Source organism: Asterias rubens, chromosome 14, assembly GCF_902459465.1.
Source record: "Asterias rubens chromosome 14, eAstRub1.3, whole genome shotgun sequence".
Lineage (NCBI taxonomy): Eukaryota > Metazoa > Echinodermata > Asteroidea > Forcipulatida > Asteriidae > Asterias > Asterias rubens.
Window position 1 is genome coordinate 12,521,947 of NC_047075.1, and position 17,812 is coordinate 12,539,758.

At 40.8% G+C, this 17,812-nt stretch overlaps 1 protein-coding gene across 1 annotated transcript; it reads left to right on the forward strand.

Annotated features, from left to right (window-relative positions):
• The first annotated feature begins 8,785 nt into the window (after nucleotides 1-8,785).
• LOC117299160 (proteoglycan 4-like) lies at nucleotides 8,786-14,439 on the forward strand. Its single transcript, XM_033782622.1, has 2 exons — nucleotides 8,786-8,936; nucleotides 11,633-14,439. The coding sequence occupies exons 1-2, from the start codon at nucleotides 8,786-8,788 to the stop codon at nucleotides 14,437-14,439; spliced, it is 2,958 nt and encodes a 985-aa protein (XP_033638513.1).
• The last annotated feature ends 3,373 nt before the right edge of the window (nucleotides 14,440-17,812 follow it).

Consider the following 17,812-nt stretch of genomic DNA (forward strand, 5'->3'; position numbering starts at 1 on the left):
ATGACAATGTAATTAATAAAGTCAAATTAAAACATTTTGTTTGCGGAACATTTTTTATCATGTTTATGAATTTATTGAAGTCATGAAGAGCACTTCTTCTGTTTTTCTGACATTTGCAACCAAGCAATGTTTCCATGAATACTACACACACATGGTACGGTGACGATACATACATATAACCATTTTTGCTGTTTGTTTGAATGGAGATTTTTTTTTTTTTTTAATTCAAAATCTGCTTCTGTTGTTTCCTTTATTTTAAAACAAAATCTGCTTCTGTTGTTTCCTCTTCTTTCTACCTATTCGGTATTACTTTCTATTTTAATTTGTTTTGAAATTTATTTTAATTAATAATAGGCATAAAGTATTGGTAACACCAGGTATCACGGGTTACCAATTTTGCATTCAATTGATGTTGTGTGCATGACATTACATTACTCTTCTGTATTTTTCCTCTTGACAGTGACACAAGCTGCTCGCACTTCTGGAGTAGTTGTTGTGTGGTGGCGCCTCATTACACTCAGCAGCTTCTGCAGAGGGTCCCGCATCCCCAGGACCACCCTTCCTGCTCTGTTAAATTCTGTGTGAACCAGTTCTCCCCCCTGTTCATTTAGAAGACCGAAGCCAACCTTAAACCTCTGAAGTTGATCTACAGCATGGTCCTCCAACATATGCATTTTGGGGCTGATGTTAATTTTAGGGAAGGACGTCCTGAAGCAACGCATGAAGTTTCTGATGCTGATATCTGCAGGTATAAACAATAAAACGCAAGTAAAATATAAAGCCTACAAAGAATAATACAAAACACATTTTGTAAAATATTATGTTTTTTTGCTCATATGTACATGTTGATTGCTTTACCAATTCGTTGAATTTCATCGTCTGTCAAGGGATTCGTGTGATTGATGGCATGATGAACATCGGCGAACTTGAGAAATATTTCCTCAAACTTGTTGCCGATTACTGCTGCCTCTCGTTGTAGCCTACATACATTAGCAATTGCAATGTCTTCGGACTTTGTACTTGCCATCACCTTACTGGGAACTGATGCCAAATCTTTGATAACGTTAACCTGCCGGTGGAAAAAAATCAAACATTTGCATTGAAATACATGTACTGGTAATATGAAATATAGTGTTTATTCAATTATTCTATAATTTGTAACCATTGCATGGCTGTTTTACCTGACAACACTTGTGTACATGGTTTCCTACAAAGGATTTGCCATGGTACGCTTGTCTGCAAATGCTGTGCTTCACAAGTACACTGTCAAGACCACTTGCTACTGGTCCAGTCCCAAATGGAAGACCGATCTTTGCGGCAAGAGTCTCAAGTATGTCAAAAAAAGAAATTTTACAAAAGCATTAAAATTTTCAAACTGCAGCATTTCTAAAACACAGCTTTCAAAATAATTTACTACTAACCAATTCGGTTATTTCATCTCGAAGCTGACCGGCTTTGTAGATCATTTCCCTGAAACCGTTGCCTGGAACAGTTGGTGTACTGTGTTTGGTAGCTTTGGTTTGCAGCTGAAGTAGGGGAAGCTCATCCTCCAACTCATCAAGGGATTCTTGTTTTGATCTAATTTTCTCTCGCAGGTCTTGCTGCCTCCTAACTTCCGCAGTTACAGCCTGGTCAAAGTTGAACTCTTGGTCGACGTCATCTGCTCCCTCTACTCGCAACCTGAACAACGTGACATCAAGGTTGTGGCAGTCAGACTCAAGGAGATCGCACAGTTTCTTGAACACACCAAGAGAAATGTGCAGACTTGGTAGAATAACCTACAACAGGTACAATGAAAGTAAGCAGTTAAGACAAAAATAATGGGGGGGGGGGGTCCAAAAAAAGGAATTTTTTTTATTATGAATTTTACTTACATGGTCAATCTCAATATCCAATGTGGGATTGTCAACAATGCTGAAGGAAACATCCTTTGAGCTGTTGCGTCTGCTACCATCTTCAACAAAGCTGAGGTAGTGTTCCCGAATCGACTGCAGTGTCCTCTTGGTGCTTGAACCCCTTTCCTCTTTGGACGCTTGCATCATTTCCTTGCTGGCCAAGCAGTATATACAACAGTACCGTGCTTTAAAAAGATGGGAGAAAAAGACAGGTAAACAAAAAGAATTTTTGTTTGTATTATATTTCTTTGAAAAGTTATATTACCATTTGAACAGTATAAATTACCAATTGCTCCATGGCTGCCATACAACTTTGTCAGTAGCTCATAATCACCGAAGCAGAACAAGCGAATGTTGTGTCCTCTGTCAACGTGAAAATAGAAGATTGAAAACAAAACACAAATTTTCAGTTTTAGTCACACAGTTTTTGAAATAGTAGAGTTAAAACTTGTAGTAGTACATGTACATTGTACATGTTTGGTTAAAAAAACACACCAGAAAACACAAATAGAAAACACAAATAAATTATTATGTGTTACGAAAGTCTGCAAACTTATTATTATGCATATAATCTTTATTATGCATATACATGGTTCCTCACCTCCATTGTTGATTAGAAAGTGTTGTTATTTGGCCGATTACTTTTGGGAGTGTCCTCTGTAGATTATAGTGAGTGTCGCTTTCCTCAAAGCAGGCAAACAACGGTGTTTTGAAGGCTGTTTGGTTTTGGTACATTGACAATTTGATACGCCATTTTGAAGGAGGTACCACCCTTGTCGCCTCCAATTTTTACCCATATTTCATTTGGGGGGATGACGCCTCTGTGCCATGTTAGGGAATTACTCCTATGAAGAAATACAAGTAGCAGATTGGTAGTTAAAATCAATTTATTCTTGAACTTTATAATCAATAATTTGATTAAATAATAAATTCAACAAACTAAATAGTTTGTTGTTTATTCACCACTGTACTTACTTATCAAGTCGATCTAGATAATCTAGTATCATCGAACTGAGATCGTTGACATAAGCAAAGGGCACCATTATGTGTTCAAACCCAAGAGAGCCACTTGACTTGGTGCTGGGGAATGAAAGCTCCACAAGCTCTCCCTCTAGGTAGTCTTTGAAAAGATGCTTCTGCTGTGCCCTCATTGATCTTTCAGATGCAATGGTTGGACCGACATATCTGTGATAAAAGTAACAACAAATATTTAAATGTTTCTCATTTTAACAAGCCTTTAGACAAATTTTATTTGCTTTTAATTTCATTTTTATACAGTACCTGCGAAGTTTTCTTATCTGCTCCCATGCAAGACCGCAGTCTCTCATCATCGCAAGAGATCGATTTGCTGGGGGCACTGATACTTGGGAACTTGATGGACTTGTCGCACTCTCAGTGTGTTTTGGAGATGCAGCAGACTGTTTGTTCGTATTTTGTGGGGAGGGGGATGAAACTTGCTGAACATGTGCTGGCTGAGGAGTAAATGTAATACGTATTGTAAACTACAAGCACAATTATTTGCAAATATTTTGTTTAAGTTGAAATAATTATTACAAATTTTCATGTACTGAGGAATATCAACACACACAAAAATTGCCACGATGTAAAAAAGTTATGATTGGTTTCAGTCTTTATTTTAAAATATTAAATTTGTGTGTCACTTACCCGTCCACCAGTGTTAAGAACTGCTGCCCTGTTGGATTGCTGCAACTTCAACCAAAACCATCTATCTGTTGCCCTTTCTACCTCGTAGGGAATTGGCTCTCCATTTTTGTGTTTCAAAGCCTCTTCTCTTAGGACCTTAGCAGCATTTCTAATTAAGTGTGACTGTTGTTGGTTAGATGATTCACATTGACTGCCTTCAGGTACAGCTGTGCTAGCAAAACAGGTAGCCTTGCCTCTTGTTGCTGGTGGTGCAGTGCGATATTGACATTTATGAGTGTCTAGTTGATTTAATTTTCCTATTCTGCTGCACTTTGAGCAAATCAAGTCCAAATTGTTAAGCTGTACATTGATGATACGAGAGCGAAGGGACACTTGTAGGAAGTCAAAACTAACTTTTCAAACTGGACATGGCACCTCAGACAGTTTTTGGAACTGGAAATATTTAGTTAGACAGCTTACACAAAAGTTATGTTCACATGGAGTTTGAAGACAAGGTGAAGTAAGCAAACAAAGGCAGATGGGACATGTAAACAGTGATTGCTCCTCCTCACGACCAATAATTGCTAAGTTCGGGTTTGATTCACTGGAAGTGATGGAAATACTTGTGAAAATGTTATCTGTGTTCTCTGTTGCAAATGGCAAATTTAGGTGGGGTGTTGAAACTTGTCCAATAACCCTTCTGCTTTTTCTTGGCCGACCTGGTTTTGAAGAATGTTCAAACAAGTCGCAAACCTTACAGTTTCCAGATCTCTGATGTTTTACCCAGTCAATTTAATAATCACAAGTCCCTTTATATTCCTGGGTTTGTGCCTTGTAATGCCTAATTCTTCTTGCACATTTCTCACAAACTGCTTGAGGATGCTGGTCAAAGTTATCACTCCATGTGCTTACGCCAAACACCGCAAAAACTTCTTTGCGATTGTCTTTACATAATGTTGGTGTTCTGACGTTAACGTTAGTTGTATCAGTTCTCGTTCCACAAACTCTACATAATTTTGCAAGAACTTGCTTGTGGTAATCAAAGCTTAAAGCCCTTAACATAATTATGAAACCCTGATGACATGACTCAATAAAATACCTGAACACCGAGCTTAAATCCACTGTGTGTGATCGTCTGAATTTATTCTCCGTGTACTAGGTAGCCCGCCCGTCTGTGTTTACATATGACCCGCCGTGAAATACGAGCGATTCCCCCGGGCGTGCGTGTGTAAACACCTGCAACCGCGGACCTGCGGCAGAATACACACCTTTCGATCGTGGACACACAGCAACTGTGGACGTCCCCGGTTCAAAAAACAGTATTTTCGGAGTTAATATCACCCAAAGGAGGACGCTATTTAATTTGTTTGTCCACGGTACGGAGGTCCCCGGTTTTATAGAACTCGTCCAGATTTGCGTGTGAAAGCTCCCCGTCCGTGTGTCAAAATTACCGGGGCGTATCATTTCGGTTTGAAGGGAGCCCTCAAGCGAAGGTACTAGTTAAATTCGGCCTTGTCCCCAAGCAGCGGCGAGAAAATAATACGAGAGAGGTAGTGGGGTCGAGCAAATAATCTGTGCAGCAGCGCGCACGAGGTTGTATCGCGTCGCCGTAACAACATGTGGAATTGACGCCATTTTTGCCCCCGGTTTGGCGGTGAAGTACGGGATTGGGATGAGTGTCAAAATAAATAAAAGGTACGTAATTATAAAGATTGTTGCTGTATTCCGGGCTTTTGGATTAAAGAAATTTATTTCTGAATAATTTGTAGAGTATGAGAAAACTATTACCTCTCGGACTTGTTTTTTGTTGTTTTTTTGAGTAGTGAAATAATATGGAAGTTTTCGTCGTGATGCGTTACTTCAGTTAGCTAGGCTACGTGACCTGCCTGGACCTTGATGATCGGGGACATACACATGTACATGTACAGTACTGTAAATTAGCCTAGGCTACGCACGCGGTAATACGTTATGAATTTAGGCCTCACGTGTATGAATCCCACGTCTTTAACGTTATAGCTCGAGACCCTAGTACAAGTTGTATCTGTAATTTTGTGACCAGTGACGGTACTTCTCCATGGCGGTACTTCTCTAAAATGGCAGGCCCAGCTTACTCTGCAAACAGTTTCAGGATATCAGTGGCACTGGCAGCGATTCAAAATTACATAAGAAGATTGATTTTTCTTGACTGCGTTTTGTTTTTCTGGATACTTTTGTTAACATTCTTTGTAGTTTATTTAGGCCTAACCATCAGCAGTATTGCTCCTATTTACATCCATGGTAAGCTGTTTTGTTTGGTGTGTGCATTTAATCATATAGCCTACTTTAATTAATTAAAAATTGCTTTCAAAATAATTATTATTGAGACCAATAATAGCGATTAAGAGATCTACATCTGAAATTTCCCTTTCTCAAACATACTCCCCACATTTCAATTTTCATAATAGGCCTAGGCCTACTTTTAAACACTAATGTATGGGAATTTCAAAGAACGATTGAGAGATTTAATACGTAGGCCTACAGTACCATCTGGAATTTCTCAAACAAAAAACCCCCTCCTCCCCAATTTCATATACTTTTAAAATTGCTATCAAAATCATTAGTTTATTATGAAGCCCCACATGTAAGACTTCTTCTAGAATTAGAAGTCGCACTTGTCACCACCCAGTTTCTTTTAGCGTAATCATTCTTTGGACCTAGACTAGACACATTGTCGATGTGCGGTATGGTACAGAACCGCAAATAACGAGACCAGTCTGATCAACATTTATGCTAGTTGCAAAAACTGTAACTCCATGCCCGCCTCCATCCCCCTGCCTAGACCCTGGAGTTACAGGACAACACACGAACAATGTTTGCGTCTTTACGATTTTGGCCATTTTTGTCAAGGGGAGTGTCCATATTTGCCCAATTTTCAAAACTTTGAAAAATCAAGACAAAATTAGTCAATTAGTCAAAAAAATTATGTAAACTCAAAAAGCTTGAAATAATTAATTCTCCAATTTTTTGGTCAAAATTCGGCATAAACCAGAAAGGTTTTTGTGTTGAGGTGAGTTAACATGGCTGGCTTGAACATGTTGAACTAGGGTACTTGTGATGGCTACCAGGAATAGGTTCCAGTGGATTATTGTTCGTGGAAAGTTTGAGTGTTTCTTGTAGAGATTAGAAACCTTCTTTAAACAGAGATTCAGTTGTGATGGTTGTACCTCAGTAGTTTATGTCTATGATTGCATTAGTTTAGCATGCAATAAATCATAATCCCAACTATGGAGACGATCTACAGTACATGTAAATATATTTTGTTATTCCATTCTACAGATAATGTTAGCTCCTCGACCCAGTTCACGTCGGCACCAGAGAATTTCTCCTCAGCAGGAGGCAGAGAAGTGGTGTAATCTTGGTCGTGACCCAGATGGGTTTGTAATACAGTTTGTCAACAATTGCATTGGTAAGAATATGTGAGCCTGCATAAATTTAAATTAAAGAGTCTTTACAGCATTTTTCTTTTAAATAGGACTACGTGGGCAAGTAACTAAAACAATATTAACTAAAACAATTTCTCCTGTGGCCTGTTTCCAAGGTAACATACCTTTTGTTTTGTGGGCATTTCTTGCCCTGTGAGATGGAATTCATTCTGAATATATCTTGTAAACCTGTACCTTTAAGGTAATATATAATCTGACAAATGATGATGTCATGATTACGTCAATTCGTTTTCAAAGCTTGTATGACCTATCAAGCCTGTTCCATTAGCAATTTATGATTAAAGGAGCCAAAAATGAAAAAGATCATAAAAAATCATGAGATGACAACATCATGACATCATTACACAATTAACAAGAACTTGCCAATGCTGCGAAACGGCTAAAAAAATCAGAACAACAAGGAAGGCTTTTCCGCAGCTATGCGGAAAAGCCAACAAATAGATTTGTATCATAACAAAGTTCCTTGCTGTTACTTTCAAGAGCAAAAAAGTTGAATATTAGAACTTTAAAAACTATCATTTCACCCAATTTTTGCCCCTTAAAAAGTCAACTTGTCAGGGGACACAGACAGTTGTACTTTCATAGATGATCAGGGCCAACGTTTGTCTTTTCATATCTGATAAACAAGTTTGAAGCATTTTGTCCTCTTGTAGTAGTACTGCCTCATGGTCCTCCCCCAAATGGAAAAGTGCATATTAAGAGGGATTTTGCGTAAAACTAACACGTTACTGTCCATTTTGTTTAATGAAGTAGCAAGGGAGCAACAACCGAAGCAACTAAATAGTCTTTTAAAATCATATTATCTTGTCTGTTGCCATGTTTACAACTAACTAATTTTAGGCATTTGGGGACATTTTGGGTATAAGAAGGGGTTTTATAATTATATAACTTTACTAAATGCAGGGAAAGGGCTCTTCACAACCAAGTATTTTGAGAAGGGGAGTTTCCTCCTTGAATACAGAGGGACAGTTTCACAAGCTGACGACAGGAATGGCACAGATGAGGAGTTCCAGTTTTACTTTTTACACATGAATGTGCAGTACAGGTCAGTATAATTTGAGTTTCATAACTTTCTAATTGAAGATTATGTTTGTGTACATGTACTTGATAGATGTACATGCCCTAGTCTTCATTCTAAGATTCTAAGGAAATGCTAAATTATGTATTGTTTTGCATGGAGGTGCAACTACTGAACTAGGGAACAAATTAAAGATGAACTTTAATGTGGTTTGGAGCCTAATCCTTATTAATATAGCTCAGTCAGCGCAGCATCCGCATGGTATATGGGAGGTCTCGGGCTCAAATCCCAGTGGATCAAATTTTTTGTTTCATTTTCTGTATAAGGATTAGGCTCCATACCAAATTGTCTTTCATCTTTAATTTGTTCCCTACTTGCAAACATTTGAGAAATGATTGGTCCACTCATGGAAGTAGGGAAAATTTGAGGGATTATACCGGCTGGGCCCTATACCTATAGCTTAGTAGGTAGAGCAATAACAACTGGATAAATTGAAGCAGTGCTTACCAAAACAAAAAATGTTGGGATGGCCAAATTTTCGACCCAACTGGGTCTTCTTCTATTTATGGTAGTTTGGCTATTTATGGTAGTTTGTACGCAGAAAAATCTGCATTCAAACCGCCCGGCGTCAAAGTTCCCATCTTGTGTATGATGCGCTGTTCCATACTCTGGCGCTGTGTTGTAGATGACGTCAGTGTCAGTACGCACACACACATGTCCATGCAGGTGTGCGCTGGGCCAGAAATATGGCGCGCTACAGGATGTCCCGGGAGATTAAGACGTACACTTCTGAGGTGCTCAGTGAAGCGGTCAGCAAATCGATGCATCGTCTCGCCAATGTAGTGGACGACGCATTGCTTGCAAGATATACAGTACACCAGATTGGCAGATATATAGGTGAATCGTCATAAAAGCCACAGTCTCTCCAAAGTTGATGGCCCCAAAGGAAGTTTCACGACCAGAGGACGATTCACCTGTACAAACTACCATAAATAGCCCAGAAGAAGACCCAGTTGGGTCACCCCAACATTTTTTGTTTTGGTAAGCACTGCTTCAATTTCTCCAGTTGTTATTGCTCTATCTCTCTGTGCTACACAGAGTTTTATTTAGTAGGTAGAGTATCCGCACGGTATGGTGAAGGTCTCGGGTTCAAACTCCGATGGGGCCAATTTTTGATTTTTCAAATTTTCTGTTTTATCTTTGCCATGTTTTTATATCAATGCATTTGAATAGCAAACAAAGCATTTGATTGAAGCATTTGATGGAAGCATTTTGATGATCAAATTATGACCATCATTTCTTGGAGAGTTCCTTGTGAAAAAAAGTTTCCTACCACTTCAATTATTAGGCCCGGTTTGTAGAGCTGCCAGAGACGCAAAACAAGGGGTTGCTCATTATTGTCCAGGTTTTGTGGATCATACATTTTTACTTTTGTATTGTTGTCTCTTGGCTCTGTCTTTTTCACCGACGCTTCAGGTGTGAGTGGGTTGCTGTAAAGCAACTTGTAGTAGTGCTTGTACTTTTCGTACTCTACCTGATTCATTTTTTTAATGATAATAACAATGGGAATTAGGCACCATGTCAAATTTTATTTCATCTTTGATTGATTTTTTGAAAGATGTGTTTCAGCCATGAATAGAGTCTCATTCCTTAAGAGTTTGCCAAAAAAATTGGGCATTGAATATTAGCCTTGGGTTACCTTGACCCCATGTTGACCTTTACTTCGGGGTCAACCGGAAGTGGGACCATCTCAAGAAATACACAGCCGATTTTCAATTTCTTTTCAGTGATTGACTCTGGGCATTGAACATTATCCTTGGGTCATGTGGGTTACCGTAACGTCTTGTTGACCATGACTTCCAGGTCAATTGGGCTATAAATCAAGTTTTAGCAAGAACTACAAATCAAGTATAGCGTAGGAAAAAATCAACGGAACAGCTGTGATTTTGTCATAGAGACAAAATCTGAATGTCTAGTTTCATTTTGTTTTTTACTTTTTCATTCTGTAACAAGATTAACTGGGTTTTAGTAAAATGTGGGACCTTTACAAGTAACAGCAGTACCAAGAGCAGTACCAAGCTGATTTTTTCACACATCATTAATTTTGGTGTGATTACTGAAGAACATTAATTGCAATGGTCTTTGCAAAACCTTATTGTTTAATTGGTATAACAATTCTAACATGAAATACTTCTGTATAAAATGTTGGCAGGATTGATGCATCAAGTCCGGATTCCTGTATAGCAAGATGGATCAATGATGGTAACAAACATCCAAATTCTGTCATGAAAAAGATGGTGCTTAGCGGTCGCACACACCTGTGCCTTTTTGCACTGGAGAATATTGACATAGGCTGTGAGCTTGCGGTATGACAACGGAGCAGACAACTTGCCCTGGAGACAGGTGAGAATCGCAATTCAGACATTGGGGTAACTTGCATCAGGTGTTCAGGCATGTGACCTATGAAGTCATTTGTAAAGTTTACAATGTTGTGAATGAGCTTTACCTTCTTTCTATCAATCATTCACTTGCACAACCTTAAAATCATGCAGTTTACTTATTTTATCACCTATTAACTCTTCGTGCTTTTCTCCAGGTGAGCTGTCTATTAGTTAATTCTCTTTATTATACTGGCTAAATTTCTTTCATCTTTGCAGTAGTTTTTCATCATCTCTTCTTTCTATACTACATGTACTAGTGCTAGATTGTACTTGCAGCACAGCAATACTACATGTAAAGACAACAAATTCTTTTTGCGTACATCACGTGACAGAAGGAATACATGAATTAGCCCACAGTTTGTTTAGTTCCAGATATTTGTAAAATTTGATATTTTTTGAAGAAATGTGATGCAAAAAGAATAATAATAAATCAATTTGGTGTATAATTTCACTTTACCAAACTGGTACATGTGAAGAGGCTGATCATTTACAAAGCTCACATTACAGTATGATGTACAGTATGTATTTTTTTTTTTTATGTTGGGGTCTTTCATGTATTTTCATTCTAAATAGATTTTGATTTTAAAATGTCAAAAGTCTTTTAAAAAATGTAAGCAGAGAGAAGGCTACATTACTGGGGGAAATTATTTGAGGGACATTGTAAGCTACAATTCAGGAATAAAGTGATATTTGAACCTTTGCATGATGTGAAATGATGTGAAATAAACAGAGTATCTGTTCTTAGAGAAATTGTAGATTCGTGTAATCAGAGGTAAAACCGTTGGAAGGAGTGTTGGCTCTGAAAAGGGTCACTGAAGGCTACATGTTTAGAGCAGTATACTCTGTTCTCTGAAGATGAGTCTATTTAAAATGTCAAGACTGCACCAGCTCTTTTCAAAGCCAACACAGCTCAAAACAGTTTTACCTATGAGAAACATGGTTGTACTAGCAAGTTCATAAGAAAAGATTTTCATCTTTATCGCTATTAGTTTTAAAATATACAACTTCTTAATATAAAATTTGTTTGAATTTCAGAAAGAGTGGAAGTTTGCTGTGTTGAGCCAGCGGACCTGAAGCGTGTCTAGCCAACATCACATCTGAAGGCAACGAACCATCATCCTCCTACCCCTTCTGACATCATTGAGTTTTCAGATGACAGCCGTCTATCTTCAGCCATTGGTCCATCACAGCCAAAGCGTGCCAAGCCAACATCACATCTGAAGGCAACGGACCATCATCCTCCTACCCCTTCTGACATCATTGAGTTTTCAGATGACAGCTGTCTATCTTCAGCCATTGGTCCATCACAGCCAAAGCGTGCCAAGCCAACATCACATCTGAAGGCAACGAACCATCATCCTCCTACCCCTTCTGACATCATTGAGTCTTCAGATGACAGCCATCTATCTTCAGCCATTGGTCCATCACAGCCAAAGCGTGCCAAGCCAACATCACATCTGAAGGCAACGAACCATCATCCTCCTACCCCTTCTGACATCATTGAGTCTTCAGATGACAGCCGTCTATCTTCAGCCATTGGTCCATCACAGCCAAAGCGTGCCAAGCCAAGATCACATCTGAAGGCAACGGACCATCATCCTCCTACCCCTTCTGACATCATTGAGTCTTCAGATGACAGCCGTCTATCTTCAGCCATTGGTCCATCACAGCCAAAGCGTGCCAAGCCAAGATCACATCTAAAGGCAACGGACCATCATCCTACGACCCCTTCTGACATCATTGAGTCTTCAGATGACAGCCGTCTATCTTCAGCCATTGGTCCATCACAGCCAAAGCGTGCCAAGCCAAGATCACATCTAAAGGCAACGGACCATCATCCTACGACCCCTTCTGACATCATTGAGTCTTCAGATGACAGCCGTCTATCTTCAGCCATTGGTCCATCACAGCCAAAGCGTGCCAAGCCAACATCACATCTGAAGGCAACGGACCATCATCCTCCTACCCCTTCTGACATCATTGAGTTTTCAGATGACGGCCGTCAATCTTCAGCCATTGGTCCATCACAGCCAAAGCGTGCCAAGCCAACATCACATCTGAAGGCAACGGACCATCATCCTACGACCCCTTCTGACATCATTGAGTCTTCAGATGACAGCCGTCTATCTTCAGCCATTGGTCCATCACAGCCAAAGCGTGCCAAGCCAACATCACATCAGAAGGCAACGGACCATCATCCTACGACCCCTTCTGACATCATTGAGTCTTCAGATGACAGCCGTCTATCTTCAGCCATTGGTCCATCACAGCCAAAGCGTGCCAAGCCAACATCACATCAGATGGCAACGGACCATCATCCTCCTACCCCTTCTGACATCACTGAGTCTTCAGATGACAGCTGTCTATCTTCAGCCATTGGTCCATCACAGCCAAAGCGTGCCAAGCCAACATCACATCTGAAGGCAACGAACCATCATCCTCCTACCCCTTCTGACATCATTGAGTCTTCAGATGACAGCCGTCTATCTTCAGCCATTGGTCCATCACAGCCAAAGCGTGCCAAGCCAACATCACATCTGAAGGCAACGAACCATCCTCCTCCTACCCCTTCTGACATCATTGAGTCTTCAGATGACAGCCGTCTATCTTCAGCCATTGGTCCATCACAGCCAAAGCGTGCCAAGCCAACATCACATCTGAAGGCAACGGACCATCATCCTCCTACCCCTTCTGACATCATTGAGTTTTCAGATGACAGCCATCTATCTTCAGTCATTGGTCCATCACAGCCAAAGCGTGCCAAGCCAACATCACATCTGAAGGCAACGAACCATCATCCTCCTACCCCTTCTGACATCATTGAGTTTTCAGATGACGGCCGTCAATCTTCAGTCACTGGTCCATCACAGCCAAAGCATGCCAAGCCAACATCACATCTGAAGGCAACGAACCATCATCCTACGACCCCTTCTGACATCATTGAGTTTTCAGATGACAGCCGTCTATCTTCAGCCATTGGTCCATCACAGCCAAAGCGTGCCAAGCCAACATCACATCTGAAGGCAACAAAGCATCATCCTACGACCCTATCTGACATCATTGAGTCTTCAGATGACAGCCGTCTATCTTCAGCCATTGGTCCATCACAGCCAAAGCGTGCCAAGCCAACATCACATCTGAAGGCAACGAACCATCATCCTACGACCCCTTCTGACATCATTGAGTTTTCAGATGACAGCCGTCTATCTTCAGCCATTGGTCCATCACAGCCAAAGCGTGCCAAGCCAACATCACATCTGAAGGCAATGAACCATCATCCTACGACCCCTTCTGACATCATTGAGTTTTCAGATGACGGCCGTCAATCTTCAGCCATTGGTCCATCACAGCCAAAGTGTGCCAAGCCAACATCACATCTGAAGGCAACGGACCATCATCCTCCTACCCCTTCTGACATCATTGAGTCTTCAGATGACAGCCGTCTATCTTCAGCCATTGGTCCATCACAGCCAAAGCGTGCCAAGCCAAGATCACATCTGAAGGCAACGAAGCATCATCCTACGACCCTATCTGACATCATTGATGAGTCTTCAGATGACGGCTACCTGTCTTCAGCTATCGGATCATCACAGCCAAAGTGTGTCCAGCCAACACCAGAAAACCACCTTTCTTCAATAGTCAGCCCGTTAGACTCCAATCATGTTCAGCCATCTTCTGTTTGGGCGCCAGAACTTAATCATATCATATCTGACATCATTGATGATCCTTGTGGTGAAAGCTTCCATCCTTTGTCAGTTAAACCCTCAGACTCGAAGCTTGTTCAGCCAACTACTGAAATGTTATCCGATCATTATTCTATGATATTCTATGGGAGCTGTCTTCCTTCATCATCTGGACCCTCTCATTCAAAGCAGGCTCAGCCAACACCACATGTGAAGCCAGCAAACCAATATCCTCTGAAACCTTCAGACTTCATCGATGATGAAGCTTTGGATTAAAGCTGTCTTACTTCAGCAGATGGATCATCAGACTCTGGGCTTATCCAACCAGCTTCATGTGTGAAACCAGCAAACCATCACCCGAGGAATTCATCTGACATACTTGATGACTCTCCAGAAGAGTCACTTTCAGAGGACTCTGAGTACGTTCCTTCTTCAGATGATGAAATTTCAGACTCGTCAGACGGATATGATTGTAGGCCATCAAGTCCCATCTTACAAATACCTCATAGAAACACCTGGCGGCATGAAGAATTATTGAATTCTTCTGAGGAAGTCGGTAGCAGCACTGTTAGCAGCTCAACTAATATTGAGGTATTGACAACAACAAACATTGATGGTAAGCGTCATTATGACAAGCCACAATACTGCCCATTTTGCCTAAGTGAACAAAAGAAATTACCACGGCATTTAGCCTCTCCAGTGCATAAGGATGAGCCCCAGGTTAAGGCGTGGCTGAACACAGAGGATAAGGAAGACAAGAAGAAACAGCTTGCCCTGATGAGAAATTATGGAAATTTTCTACACAACTCCTCTGTACTCCAACAGGGAAAAGGCAAGCTCATTGTGGTTTATCGACCAAAATACCAGTTGACCCAGAAGATTACCTTCCCTGCCAACACTGCTTCGGCTATTATGCCAAGTCAGATCTGTGGAAGCATAAATGTTGCCAAAGACGTGATGGAGGTAGATCAGATGAGCCTAGTTCAAAAAAAAAGAAAAGGACATTGCATTGTAAGGCGCGCGGTCCATTTAGGGCCGGTTCGGCAATCATCCACGATTGTCAAACGATTACAGTAGCAAACGATTCAGCAGCGGTTGTGAGACGATTGGGGGATAGGTTCTTCAAACGCTTCAGTGCGCTGAGCTTGTCTAGTCGTCCGGAGTCCGAACAAAGGGGCTATAATCGGATTACTGTCCATTGTGTTGGGATTATAGCTTTGACTGTTCGGTTGTGGACTATGAATATGAATTTAAAAACTAAAATGTTCTAACGCGTTGTTTTTGCGCTGTGTTTTTTCCATTTCTAAAATGCTCGTCAAAAGATACCACACATACTTTTTTTAATCGTGAAAAACGATGAAGTATAACCTCACATTCTACTTTACCTCTTTTTGTCATGTATTTGCTTAGCCGTGCGCTGGCAACGTCAATGTACCTCACATGGGTACATCATGTACATGTATACTCGATTTGAGCGTTCGAGACGAACTCAATTTTTGGTTGGTTGTGACCAACTAAGAATGTTTCCCAACTAATGTGTATCGTTTTAATAAACGTATGACCAGGTTGTTGAATTTGGGTGTGATCTGCAAATAGGATTGTAATCAGTACGTCCTCGTCAGAAGGTTTAATTTTGAATTATTTTAATTTTAAACATACTGTTGGCATTGAAGAAGAAAAACCATTGCATTAATAAAAAGACTGCAATAAAAAATACCTAATGTATGTGTGTGTACTTATTTGTTTTACGCTTAATTGGAATAAATTAACAGATCTTATTATCAGAACATTTTGTTTAGACCCTTCCCGTTTGTAAGTTTAAGATAAAACTCTCTATGTTTAAGGTTGATCAGACAAGGTTGATCAGACAATCTCGTGCTTTAATATAAATTTGTTTCCTGGAAAAGTATAAATAAATTTGGAGTCCGATTTTGGTGAAAATCTGAAACATAAATATTACAAATCTGTGAAATTATAAATGAATAGTTGAATCACTTTTTATTACAAAGACGCATCATGTTAAATCTCTTTTTTTGAATGTGTGTGGCTCTGAAAAGAGCCGTTTGGTTTGTTTGAGAGAAAGTTACTCTCCTTCCTCAGAGTTTCTTGAACTTGTGGATAAGACGATCGTGTCGGTCCATGTCGGCTGCACTCTGAAAAACCTTCTTGCATCCTTGCTTGCACCTTCGCTGTTCACCTGAAAGTGGCGACTCAAGACCCTCGTCCAAGTCTGCAAACTGAAGCGTTCCCGCAGTCGCCCTTTGAGCCATTTCATGCCATGCCATGAAGTGATCTGGATGTTGCTCGGATGGTTTCGGCGTGAAGTTGTAGCCATCTGCAAACTCACGTAAAAAAGTTATCAACTTCTTTGCGCGAATCGGCCTCTTGGAACAATGACCACAGGAAGAGGACTCACACTTCACAAATTCCAGCTGAAACGACCGCTGGGCAGAGTGACGGGAGAGAAATTGAAATTCCTCTGCAAGACTACTCAGACTATCATCTCGCTGGATTTTTAGAAGGCTTGCATTGGTGACTTCCTCAATTTTGGCCTCATCTGTGTGCTGTGCTGAACGGCAAGGAACAGGGACTATGTTCAGTGGGAACGAGTCGTAAACTCTTCCTTCCAGGCAGCGGTGGACGTCATCAATCGCCGTGTCAAGAACAATGGCCTCTTTGGTTTCCCTCTCTTGTTGTGTCAATTTTGTTTGTTCTTGTGGAGTCTTTTCCTCTCTGGGTAGACTAGCCTTTAGCTGAAGCCCTGTTAACCACATAGTCAAGGGGGCCCATGAATGTTCTACCATGTTGAACCTACTGTCCCCAGGTGAATATGCCACAATGCACAAGTAGTCGAGGTTCAAGTCTCGCCAAAGTCTTCCAATCATTTGGACTACCTTCAAACTGTGCTTTTTCCAGTCTGGCCCATTGTCTGATATGATTACGGCAGCGTACTTCCCGTCTTTTTCGTTGACTCTTTGAATTAGTTGTTTGAGGTCTTCATGGTGATTATAGACGGATGCTTTGTGGAACTTGTTGCCCCGGAGATAGATGGAGAGTGGACCAGTTCTGGGATAGTTGAAGTGGAGACGGCCTAGCTGGTCATGTCGATATTTTGAGGTGGGTAGCTGACACTGGTTGCCAGGTAACGGAGGTTCTTGAGATGGTGTCCTGTCGTGCTGTTTTGGTGATGGCCGGTGAAGAAGTTGCATATACCCGCTTGGTATAATTTTGTACCCAGTTGAAAAGTTGTGGTCTGGATAATGGACCATGTCATTTCTCATGAAGTAAGATTTAAAGGACATCCTTCTATCGACACATGGACCCCCTCCTACAAGTAGCTTGTTTTTGTCGTCCACTGACCATGCTGACACCTCATCTTCAAAACAAGTGGCCATCTCAAGAGCGTAATTCACGGAGCTTCGGCAAAAATGAGAGTTTTTGTTTTCCTTTGATACATCATTTGCCTTCACGCCAATTTTTGCGACAATAACTCCATGATATCGGACGCTTGCATGGGGGCTACTATGGGGTGTGACAAATAAGCGTTTGATGGAGCTCTCACTGATTGACTTTGGCAGGTCGGAAGCTTTAGGCCTATTCAAAACTTCACTCGTCAATCTCCGTGCTGTCACACCAACAGATGACCAAG

Excerpts from the sequence above, each read along its gene's own strand:
- LOC117299160 (XM_033782622.1), top strand. The coding sequence starts at position 8,786 with ATGGCGCGCTACAGGATGTCCCGGGAGATTAAGACGTACACTTCTGAG. Across the intron at positions 8,937-11,632 it reads CCAGATTGGCAGATATATAG|ATGACAGCCGTCTATCTTCA; the intron begins GTGAATCGTCAT and ends TTGAGTTTTCAG.